This window comes from Lactuca saligna, chromosome 5 (genome assembly GCF_052625555.1).
Source record: "Lactuca saligna cultivar CGN05327 chromosome 5, ASM5262555v1, whole genome shotgun sequence".
Taxonomy (NCBI): domain Eukaryota; kingdom Viridiplantae; phylum Streptophyta; class Magnoliopsida; order Asterales; family Asteraceae; genus Lactuca; species Lactuca saligna.
The window spans coordinates 224,647,709-224,660,265 of NC_136421.1; the positions used below are offsets into that span (position 1 = coordinate 224,647,709).

Sequence of the window (12,557 nt, forward strand, 5' to 3'; positions counted from 1 at the left end):
AAGTGTATTATTTAGTATTGTGTGGGGTGTGTTTTTGTTGACTCTATTGATCTAAAACAGAGCACAGGATGCCGTGTATAGGACAGGTTACAGATCGACCCCGCGTATCGTGATTTATGGGTCATATATATTTATTTAATAATAATAACACAAAGACATTCCATTTCGATATGGTCTACAACAAATTATTTACATACATACGATAAATTGATTAGATACATAAATTAATAAAAACAAATTTAATAATCGAACAAATATCTAACATAACTACTGATAAAATAAAGTCTTTTAAGCCGAAACAATTGTGACCAATCAATTAACCGTGACATAATTTAATTTGGTAAAATATTATTATATTTTTAAGGTGATAAAGAAAATCAGGAAATAAAGGCTTATCCATTGGTCCATGTGATTTTTGGTAAATCTAAAAGACAGCTACCAATTTCACAAAACCAGAAATGCAGAAAACAATTGACCCAAACGTATGCTCAAATAGTGTCTAAGATATTTATAAACTCATCCCCCTCAAATTTATATAATGAAATTTATTTATTTATCTATTTTGTTATCATTTTCAAAAGGGAAAATGACCTTTGAGGGTAATAAAGTATTCGTCTTGTATTCATTAGGTCTCTTATATTTTTTTTGTCTTTATTATACCATTGAACTTATAATCCCTGTTCACCAAAGCCACCGTGACCGGTTATCACCTGTTTTACCGGTTACCACATTTAATTAGAGATGACATGTCTTATTACGTGGAATTAGAACACATTTAATTACCGTTTCTCTTTCACCCGTTTGTCCTTACAGTTAGGGTTCTTTTTAATTGAGGGAAGAAAAAGTTCAATCGAAGCATACGGTTAGGAAATTGAAGAGAAGTGGTGAATGTGAGTGTTATAGTGAAGAAGATGGCCTCCGATTCCAAACAAAGTAAGTATTTAACAGTTTATTTACATTATAATGGTTTCTTCGCACCAAAACCATTAGTGTACTTGAACGTTGTTGTTGTTTCAATCTGTGATGTCGATTTTGGTGCAATGGATTTCAAAGACTTTAACTTGTTCATTGCAAAGTTGATTGAAGGCAGTTGTGATAATGTATATTATTGCACTAGAAATGAACCATTGGCAGAGGGTATTAGGAGAATTACGAATGATGCTGACTACTTTGAGTTTATTGAAACGGGTTATAGTGATGAAGCCGGTCTAAGAATGAATGTGTATATAGACCACGAAAATGAACCTGTACTTGATTGGGCTGATGATGAAGGGCATTATTTCGACGAAGACCTGGATGATGATAAAGATTCACAACTTTCTGATGATATTCCATATGAGCATGAAGCAGATGATTACATTCCTTCTCTTGACAAGACTATTGGTGATGAATTCTTACATCGGGTGTCAGGTATGTGTAAGGATATAAATGATGAGGCTGAAACTGATGAGGTTGAAACCAAGAATGGAGATGACAAACCAGTGTACCCTGTCCATAATGAGAACCAGAAATGGGACAAAATGGTGCCAATTCTAGGTATGAGATTCTCTAACCCCATGGAATTGAAAAATTGTTTGACTAACTATGCAGTGAAGAATGGGTACAACCTTTATTTTGAGAAAAATGATAGTCAGAGGTTATTAGTGAGATGTTGTAAAGAGAACAAGAACCCCTCTTGTCCTTTTAGACTGTGGGCTTCCTGGATGAGCAGTGAAAGGTCTTTCCAAATTAAGTCATTAGTTGATGAACATAACTGTTCAAGAGTCTTCAAACTTGGTTCCATTGTAACATATAAATGGATTGGAATGCATTTTAAGAATCAACTTCTGAAGAACCCTAAAATGAGCATAAGGAAAATGAAGGCCAAAGTGAGTACAAAGTTTAACTTGATTGTTAGTGTCACTCAATGTAGAAATGCTAGGAGATATGCTTTGGATGAGATAGAGGGTAGTTTGATAGAACATTATGGTAAAGTATGGAGTTATGGAGAAGAAATAATGAGGACAAATCCTGGTTCAACAGTAAAGATAGATGTGAATGTCATGCCTGATTCCACAACCTACTTTTCTAAAATGTATGTTTGTTTTAAGGGTGTGAAGGATGGTTGGATTGCAGCATGTAGGAGGGTAATAGGGGTAGATGGTTGTTTTTTAAAGGGTATATATAGAGGCCAACTGTTAGCAGCTATGGGTAGGGATGCAAACAACCACATCTTCCCTATTGCATGGGCTGTGGTGGAAGTTGAAAATAAGGAAACATGGAAGTGGTTTCTTGACCTCCTTCTGGATGACATTGAAATGGGAATTGATCATGGATTGACCCTCATATCAGACCAACACAAGGTATATTTCTGTTTTGTTTTGTTTAAGTTGAATGTTTTTGTTATGTCATCTATTTCATGCTTTCTTTCAGGGATTAATAGAGGCTGTCAAAGAAAGGGTTCCAGCAGCAGAGCATAGACAATGTGCTAGGCACATCTATGCTAACTTCAAGAAAAGTTTCAAAGGTGAACAATATAGGAAGTTGTTTTGGGCAGCAGTTGCTAGTACTACTCAACCAAAATTTGAGGTAGAAATGAATTCCGTAAAAAAAAATGATCCTTTGGCTTATGAACACCTCATGGAAAGGGACCCTAAAAGTTGGTGCATGGCATTCTTTGAAGTGGACAGGGCTTGTGATGCTTATGAGAATGGCATATCAGAAAGTTTCAACTCTGTTATTGATCTTGCTAGGAAAAGGCCACTCATCACCATGTTGGAAGAGATAAGGATTTATGCAATGGAGAGGATGTATAAAATGTTGCAAGAGGGACAAAGTTGGGGGAATTTAAAAATATGTCCATCTATAAGGTTGAAGATATCAAAGCTAAAGAAACAGCAAAGGTATGATATAACTTCTATTTTATATATATTATATGTCTCATCTATAAGATTAATAGAACTTCTTATTTTTTTGGGCAGATTTTGGGGTGTTATACCATCTAGGATACAACAATATGAAGTTAGGATTGGAAATGATGGATATGCTGTGGACCTTAACAACAACACATGTGGATGTAGATCTTGGCAAGTATCAGGTATCCCATGTGTGCATGCAGTGGCAGCCATTTCATACCTTAACAGGAATGCAGAGGATTATGTTGCACCATGGTTCCATACAGCCATGTTCTTGACTTGTTACAACCATACCATTAACCCACTTAATGGTAGTTCCATGTGGCCTGAAGCTCCCTACATGAAGCCATTGCCTCCTCAAAAAAGAAGGTTACCAGGAAGGCCAACCCTTAAAAGGAAAAAAGATCAATCTGAGACGGAAAGCAAGGGGAAAACAAGGCATACTATCTCAAAAGCAGGTTTAGTTAATAGATGCACTATTTGTAGAGAAAGGGGCCACAATAGATCAACATGTCCTACTAGACCAGCAGATGTAGCATCCACTTCAAGGCCAAAAAACAAGAAACCTAAAAAATGTAAAAAAGAGAAATGTATGATATTAAAACAATATAATTTAAATGGAACATCCAACTCATTAGCTACATATTTGTATAGCAGGTAAAGTGGAACCAGTTCAAGTGGATCCAGTTCAAGCAGATCCAGTGGGTCCAGTTCAATACCAGCTCCACAGGTTGATCCAGTTCAAGCAGATCCAGTGGATCCAATTGATGTACCAGCTCCACATGTTGAACTAGTTCAAGTAGATGATCCACATCCAGATGTTGATGTCCTTGCTCAACCAGTTGCAACTAGGCAGAGGATACAAAAATACTCAAAAAGAATTACCAAGATAGGGTTGAGGAGGAAGGTTTTGAAGAAAGAAGGAAGCACTCGACACAACCCAATGGTGTTGGAATGATTTTATTTGGAAAGACAAACTTTTAGTCTTATAAATATGTAATTGGGAAAACTTTAAGAATCATCGCACATGGCACATCTTTTGACATATTAGGACAACTGTGGGCACAGCTTTTGTAATAGTGCACATGATGATGGAATATTACAACTTTGTCTTTTATCTATATGCTTTGGTGTACGGTTATTTGCATATAGATTGTTTAATCTTATATTATCTATCATAAATCAAGTAAATTTAGTATTACTACATTAAGCAAAGTTTGGTGTTGTTGTTGTTGTTAATCTGGACCTTATTACCCTTGGATCACATCAACACATTAACAATTGATTACTGCCAAATTTAATATGGACCATTTTACCCTTGGATCACATCAAGACATTAACAATTGATTAATGCCAAGATTTAGTCTTAATACATTAAGAAATGTTTGATGTATCCAATGTGGTTAATCTGGACCATTTTACCCTTGGATCACATCAACACAATAACAATTGATTACTGCTAAATTTAATCTGGACCATTTTACCCTTGGATCACATCAAGATGTTAACAATTGATTAATGCCAAGATTTAGTCTTAATACATTAAGAAATGTTTGATGTATCCAATGTGGTTAATCTGGACCATTTTACCCTTGGATCACATCAACACAATAACAATTGACTGCCAAATTTAATCTGGACCATTTTACCCATGCATCATGTCCAATTCATTAACCTTTTAAACACATTAATACTTCTTGGAAAGCACTCAAAACATCAAACTATCATTAATCAAAAAGATTTAGTCATAATACATCAAACAAATTACAACATTAAGGATTACATTTAGTCTTTGAATACAGCTAAACTAAGGGTTAAATTAAGGGCTAAACTACTTCTTAAACACAAACAACAGAAACAACACAATCATCACAACTTTATGAGTAAATAGCTTCCATTTGAGTTTTTCAAACTCTTGTCTAACAACCAAATTTTCTTGTTCCATCTTCATCTTACATATGCTGATCTCGTTTTCCAATATAGAAACTTTGAGGGTTAAATTGCACGGTTCTTTTTTGTCCTTCCCAGAATTGACTTCATTTTCAGGGGTTTCAGGCTCCAACCATTCCCAGAACTTGCATTTTGGTCCTTCATTCTTGAAAAAAGTAACAAATTGGTTAAAGAAAGAAGATTAAACGAAAAGTAAAAAACAATTGCTTTACCATGGAGTTAGGGCACAATCTGAATTTTTTTCCTGGATTGTCTTTAGTTCGTGAAGTTCATACACGAGATGGTAACCCACAGTAACAAGGATTTTCAGGTTGAAACTCAACATTTCGTTTCGAAGAAATAGAAGAAGAAGAAGAAGAAGACATGTCGATCTAGGGTAAGAACGGGCAAGAAGATGCAGTACTGTAACTTTGCAATTAATAAGCCCAGTTTATGGCACATAATGCCACGTAATATCCACATAAGTAGTAACCTACAACAACCGGTATCAAGGGCTTTGGTGAACAGGGATTATAAGTTCAATGGTATAATAAAGACAAAAAAAAGATAAGAGACCTAATGAATACAAGACGAATACTTTATTACCCTCAAAGGTCATTTTCCCTTTTCAAAACCACATGTCCACCGTAGTCCACGGTATATGGATGAGCTCCAACCCACTGGCCGAAGTATTTTTTATGAATATGATTGAATACAAGAAATAGCAACCATACATTCATTTATTTGTTTACTATAATGTCTAAATTTTATTTCATTCTATTAAAACAATTGTGCTTTCAAATTCTATTTTTATAAAGGCATTCATATTCAAGAAACAACTAACATTTTATTATTTTATTTTTTTAGTTTGAACCTTAATTTTTTTTTTTTTTTAATTCGGTTTTCCTCATTTCCGTTTTAACTCTCGGTTGCCATTGCCTACATGGCATGCCATATCAATATTTTTGTTACAAAAGACCCAACATTTTGTTTTCACAAAGATCTAAATTTTGGCACTTTTTCGGTTTAAACTTGCTATGTAAAGATGTTTAGTATGTTAAGGTGTTCTTTATTTTTTGGAAAAAACCTTTTCAGACCTATTATTGCTATGCGACGCAGCACTTTTCATCTCGTAGCTGTTTGTTTTTTAGAAGTCTGGATTAAAAAACATCTGCGCGTGTTCTTCTTAACGCAGCACTTGTTTTGACTCCTCCTACGTCTTCCAACATATTCTTTTTCTTTTATTATTGTTAAAATATTGATTATATATTGTTGAAATCTTACTTAATTTTTTTTCTTTATTCTTGTAGAATTTTTTTTTATATTGAATAATAATAATTTGTTGATGAAATATCATTATTTTATGCTAAAATATATATTTTTTTTTTGTTAAAATATTATTATTTTTTGCTAAAATATCATAAATTCTTGCCGAAATGTCATATATTATTAAAATTTCGATATTAAAAAACTATTTTCGGATTATAATATCAGTTTATTTTAATTTTTTAATATCTGCAGCAGCATGCAAATGTTAAAAAAACAAACATGCTTATTATTATAGTCTGAAGCCGTTTGATCCACCTATTCTACTGCAGATGGTTGCAGAGATAATCTGCAAATTTTATGGATTTTTACTTAAAAAAAAAACAAACTAACACCTAAGTGTGATTATAATGCTTTTGTATGCTTAGATGGTAAATTTCTATTTATAAAATTGCATGACAAATGGCGTTAAGTGAATCATGTACATGTTGCATCACATGAATGGATTCATGGGTGAAATGTATGTGTGGCCCGGACACTTTAGGAGGTTTTTGAGGTTTATCAAGGACATTGAAAATTCTAGATAAGGGTTTTTTTTTTCTTTTTTTTTTCAAATGAAAAAAAACACATACACACAAGCCTTGTATTTTAGGGTTTCCATTGAATCCACACGGACTGCATTTTGGGTTTAGTCAAAGCTGATCGGTTTTTTTTTTTTTTTTTTTGCAAATAAATAATTGTGATTGTTTGTTTATTTTTTTAATTAAATGTTGATTATGTATTTAGATTGTTATGATGAATGGCATTGCCAAACATGACCAATGTGATTGTGTTGTGAATGCAAAGCATCATAATCAGTTAATCACCATGAACTCGTCAAATAATAATAGAATAGCAACTATGTTTAAACCGAAAAATGTGATGATGTTAGGTCTTTTGAGAAAACAAATGTTGGGTCTTTTGTGTAAAAGCTAATAAATGCCAAGACATAGGCAATGACACGTGAATGGGCTAAAATAGCCAAACCAAAAAGCTACCCCACTCCTCAATGTTTGAATAAACAAAGTTTAGGTTTAAACCAAAAAAAAATGATAAAACGCTAGGCCTTTCACTCTTTCTTGTAATTAACCCTTGGAAATTCTACCAAATTATAAAATAGTTTCATTGATTTCTTATTAGTACATTATACTTGGAAAATTCTATCTGAATTTAGCATCAATAATTGTGTCATATTTGGATGTCATTACTATTACCACATAGATTTCCCAAAGTACAATACTACATAAGAAAATTTGAAATTAGGAAGGTATAATAAACAAATCAAAGAAAGTATGTTGTTGTTTCTTACATATACCCATTATGGGTACCATAATCATATAATTAATTAAAGATGTCATAACATTTGAATTTGAAAAGTTTCATTAATGCTAGAAGATTTGTGCATGTATCAATTTACACGGTTGATCTTTGGTTAGTGCTCTTTCTAGTTTCTACATTGAGTTAATATGGAAAACATCAAAAAGATTCAAAGGACAATAACCACTACTGCAATAAGCACTGCTATTGTAAATATCAAAGCCTGAAATAAAACCAAACTTGGGTCAGTGACAAAAACATTAAGGGCGTGTTTGGTTCACAAATCCCAATGAAATTGGAATTTGGGATTCCATTCCATACTTGCCAAATGGATGGAATTCAATCTGTCAGAATCCTTCAAATGCCATGTTTGATGGATTTCACCATTCTTTTTGAAAGGGTGGAAGAATTTTCAATTTCATTCTTTCTTTTTTTAGATAGAGGTGTAACTATATAGTGTTGAAATTTTAACTAAATATATTTCCAGTACACCATAATTGTTGAACAACATTTCTTTTTTGTTTCTGGGGAAAAACTTTAACCTTTGGACTTATCATAAGGGCTAACATAACTGTTGACCATTTCTAAAAGTCAAGATCATCAAGCTTCTTTTGACACCCAATTGAGAAGTAGTTTGAATAGAGTGATTATGATGATGGGGTTTAGCATTCAATAAAGAATACTATATATGGTATTCTAATTCAATTGGAATGAAGTGAAACATATTTAAAAAAAAAAAAAAAAAAGGACATAAATTGGTTTTTGAAACACATACCACTATTGCACTAGCAGCAAGTCCTGTTCTCTCCCTTGGATCCTTTTGATAGTAATTTCTCAAGTACAAGATTGTTGCATAATACCACAGCAAAGGGAACACAAATCCAACCAATAGACTGCAAAAACACACATCATATATAAATCCACACATGATGTTTCATGGTAGGAAAAGAACTCACCAAAACCATCCTATTCCACAGCCACAATAAGGGAGGGGTTCATCAAAATATGCTAGCTGAAGCAGATTATTAGCCTCTATATCTCCAATTAGTGTGTAGTTTAAATCTTTTTGTTGCTTTAAATCCGATGAAATCACTGCATGCATCAATAGAACAAATTGTACCTCAGAATAATCAGTATAAGCAAACATATAGGTAATACCACCTTTGGTTCTTAAATCAAACATAGATGTATGATAAACTTTAAGATTCATTACTTTGGTTGGTACGTCAAATGTCTTTCAGCTTCTTTTTCCTTAGAAGACCTGTTAAAACGACAAATAATTAGTATAGCTGCCATTGAATAGTTGAATGTTGAATACAACCTAATAGAAGAACAAGAACAAGAACAAGTATGGATTACAATGGAACCCAAGTAGCAGACGAAATGACAAGGTTTTCTCGGAATCGGTGACAGGAAATAACAAATTTTATTCATCCTCGATCGTAAAATTCTTCAGCTAAATGGTAGCATTAGGAAATCGTTCCCAATTACATGAAAAGATAACTCGGAAGATATATTCAGGTTAAGGATCAACGAAATAAGGCTCGGTAAATAAAAACAATCAAATTATAGAGAATGAACAGCTAAAGAAGCAAATGTAGTGGTAATTTACTAAAACCCTTGGTCGAAATGTAGAATCAAAAACTGTATAAGCAAATTCGAACCGGATTACAAAGCGGACTTGCTTATAACAAAAGATTAGAATGTAAAAAGGAAACATAGCGCCACCTTTCCGTGAAAACGAAGTCGCGCCGTCGTCGCTGTTGGGTTTGAAGTTGGTAGGTGGATTACTGCCGCCGTCTACCTTCGGGCCCCGCCGTATGCTTATGTGCCGCAACAAGTTAAAATCTTAGACCATGGTCCGATAGGGCCACAAACCCAATAACCCGACCTGTTAGGATCGTGTGAAACCGGTTTGGAAAAACTGAATTTTCTCTTTATGTTTAAAGTTTTGAAATTACAAATAAAAAAATGGGAATACATGTTTAAGTCTAAACAAAGCAATTTTATTGAATATAGGCACTGTCATTGTCAACATTGATGATGTTGATTTGGTAGTAATAGTAGTAGTGGTCGTTTGTTGTTTAGACGGATGGGCGCTCTTATTGCGTTATCCGATGTGGCAGTGTCATAACGGGCGAACACTGTCCCACCCTCCTGTTATTATATGTTATGTTATCTATTATTATTGTGGTAACGTATTGTAACGCGTATAAATCCAAACATTGCAAAACTAAACCGTTTAAAAACAATACATTTTCAAAATTAAACTGTTTAAAAACGATAAGTTTAATAAAAAAAATTACTAATTATATTTTTTATATTACATATAATATATATACTTCATTCTTTTTACTACACATATATTTCTCAATATCTAACTCTATTTCTCTAAATCGCTCAAAACACAAACACAAAAATCAACCAATTATGGATCAAAACCCGAATACTCATCCTCCAAACATAAACACATCCACTCCAATAAGTTTTGCGGCATACAAGGGCTACATAAACCTCCTCAACTCACAAAACTCACCACAAATTCCATATACCGCCAACGTTTTCAATCCCGTCTCACCCCACTACAATTCTCTACCTCGCCTTATATATGACAAGCAATTATACAGCCCCCACCCACGCAGGGAACAGTTATTGAGACGCAAGCCGTGGGTAGTCGGAAAGCATTGGGAAAAAAAGGAGATCAAAAAATGAAGGGAAAGAGGTCGTGGTCGGGGAGGAGCAAATGGAAGCACCTCCAACATGGTGGATACGGGAGGAAGAGCATGTGTTGGAGGTGGCTTGGTGCGGGACTTCAAAACAACCAACTTTGGGGAAAGATATGAAGAGAGTTGCTTTATGTGAAGCTGTAATTGTCAAATTCCGTACAATTTTGAACAAGAGTGACACATATCGCAATCATGATATACTTAGTGGTAAATGGACTCAAATTAGCCGGAAGTGCACCAAATTCAATTCCATCTACAACAAACTTTCTTCGCAACGTCAAAGTGATGTCAATGAGTTCGATGTGTTTAGAGCCGCAAGAGAGGAATATCACTTGTAAATGGGTTACATATATGAGTACGAAAAACTTTGGGAGATCGAGAGGAAAGATCCAAAATGGATGAAAACGTCAACATCATCGGAACAATAAAGAGGTCCCATTGTTCGAGTTCGGTTGATGTTTCCGACGAACACACGAACATCGACCTCAACGGGGACACCGATGAGAACCCGGACGAGTTTGACGACATCAAGGAAATCTATCCGCCACCACGACCGATGGGGCGTGACAAAGCGAAGCGCGCTTAACAACATGTGGAGGAGAATGAAAGTCGACTTCGAGGGCACAAGGAAATGGAAAAAAAAAAATGATGCCCACACGAAAATCGCAAATAAAATATATGAATTGCAACGAAAGCATTTGGATTTCCTTCGCCAAGAAGCCGACCAAGATTGCATATCGAAGAATTTGACAATTCTTACGACAACCGAAGAAAATTTGGCACCAAGACGAGCTGGAGTGATACGGAGGATGAAGGCAAAGATCGAGAACAAATACTTGAACGACGAATAGTTTATTGGTGTTTTTTTTTTAATTATTGAGACCATCGTATGTTTTTGTTCAATTGTAACGACCGAAAAATACAACCAATTTAAATTTTTCAAAAACAACCCGATTTCATTAAATTGTTTACAAAAAGGTTTTCAATACAAATCATTTAGAGTATTCCCAGAATCACATTGCTACAAAATCATGAGGAGTGGTACGATCACGCCTTCGCCTTGCCACAGTCTCCTGAAGAACCTAAAAAACATTAAACCACAACTATAAGCCCGAAAGCTTAGTGAGTTACCCCCAAAATACCAACCACATATACGCCCTTCCAGGCTACAACCATAACAGAACATAACAGAACATAGAACATATAAAACATACATAACATAACAGAACATAGAACAACCATGCATATCGGGTCTACTATGTGACTGGTCCGCCGTATCGGCCTTCAGTCCACTGGATCCATCCTCCGAGTCTAGTCATGTCCTTCGAGTCTACAGTGTGGTTGGTCCGCCCGCACTGGGCCTTCAACTCACCTGGTACACTCTCTGAGTCTACAGTATGACTGGTCCGCCCGCATCGGGCCTTCAGTCGGCCTGGTCCACTCTCCGAGCCTCGGCACGTCTGGTCCGCCCACGTGGGGCCTACAGAATATCCGGACCGCTCGCTCGGCCTTCGGAACAACCGGTCCGCCCTGAGTATCTTGGCCTACAGCACAAAGCAGGACCGCCTCAACCCATATCCAGTCCAAGCAACCATGTACACATAAACATATAATCATATACACATTCAAACAAGCCGATCTAGCAGATCACATAGCATAACATACTCTAAGCAGGATACCGACCTAACAGGTCATTAGCATAGCATCTCCCTATCTCTCAGGATACCGATATCGATCAGGTCTCTAACATATACCGTCCTAACTATCAGGATGCAAGCATATCACAACAACAAAATAATAACAACTACCCGGATTTCAATCCGATAAGGGCCGGCCTTGGTGCCTTAGACCCTGTTGATATAGTGAGGATAACTCACCTCGAAATTGCCGGCTGAAAGGATAAGATCCTGCTGCTCCAACTCTGACACGAACTCCTCCACTGAACACCGAAACATTCAATTCAATAAATACCCTTAATTACCAAAATACCCCTGGAAGACAATTGGTCAACCTTGGACAAAGTCAAAGTCAACCCCTGACTGACCCTACTCGCCGAGTCAACCCGATGACTCGCCGAGTCCCTATGCTCAGAACTTCCCTCCATCCGCGACCCAACTCGCCGAGTCACCCCAAGACTCGCCGAGTCCAACAACTCTGAGTCCACTCGTACCCAACTCACCGAGTCATCCCTTGACTCACCGATTCTCGGCTCAACCAGGAAATATTGGGACTCTTCGACAAGACTCGCCGCGTCTAAGGCTATCTTCTACCTACTCGCCGAGTTGTTCTTCCAACTCGCCGAGTTCCAGACCATCTTCAAGCAACTCGTCGAGTCCACCCATGTGACTCGCCGAGTCAACCCGATCTGAATCAATTCAGAAGCACT

General features: G+C 36.0%; 1 protein-coding gene and 1 long non-coding RNA gene across 3 annotated transcripts; both read right to left on the minus strand.

The window, feature by feature from the left end:
* Window positions 1-4,598: 4,598 nt before the first annotated feature.
* Window positions 4,599-5,114, minus strand: LOC144998346 (uncharacterized). Its single transcript, XR_013660266.1, has 2 exons — window positions 5,057-5,114; window positions 4,599-4,989 (listed from the first exon to the last, which is right to left on the minus strand). It is a non-coding gene; the product is annotated as an uncharacterized LOC144998346 (long non-coding RNA).
* Window positions 5,115-7,490: 2,376 nt separating this feature from the next.
* LOC144997898 (large ribosomal subunit protein eL20z-like) lies at window positions 7,491-9,283 on the minus strand. Of its 2 annotated transcripts, none has more exons than XM_078957761.1 (5): window positions 9,174-9,283; window positions 8,659-8,706; window positions 8,402-8,537; window positions 8,221-8,338; window positions 7,491-7,668 (listed from the first exon to the last, which is right to left on the minus strand). In XM_078957761.1, coding segments are annotated over exons 2-5 (309 nt in total). In that variant the 5' UTR covers window positions 8,660-8,706; window positions 9,174-9,283; the 3' UTR covers window positions 7,491-7,614. The 2 variants fall into 2 exon arrangements, with proteins under 2 accessions (XP_078813887.1, XP_078813888.1); XM_078957762.1 differs by lacking the exon at window positions 9,174-9,283 and adding an exon at window positions 8,805-9,153.
* Between the last annotated feature and the right edge of the window lie 3,274 nt (window positions 9,284-12,557).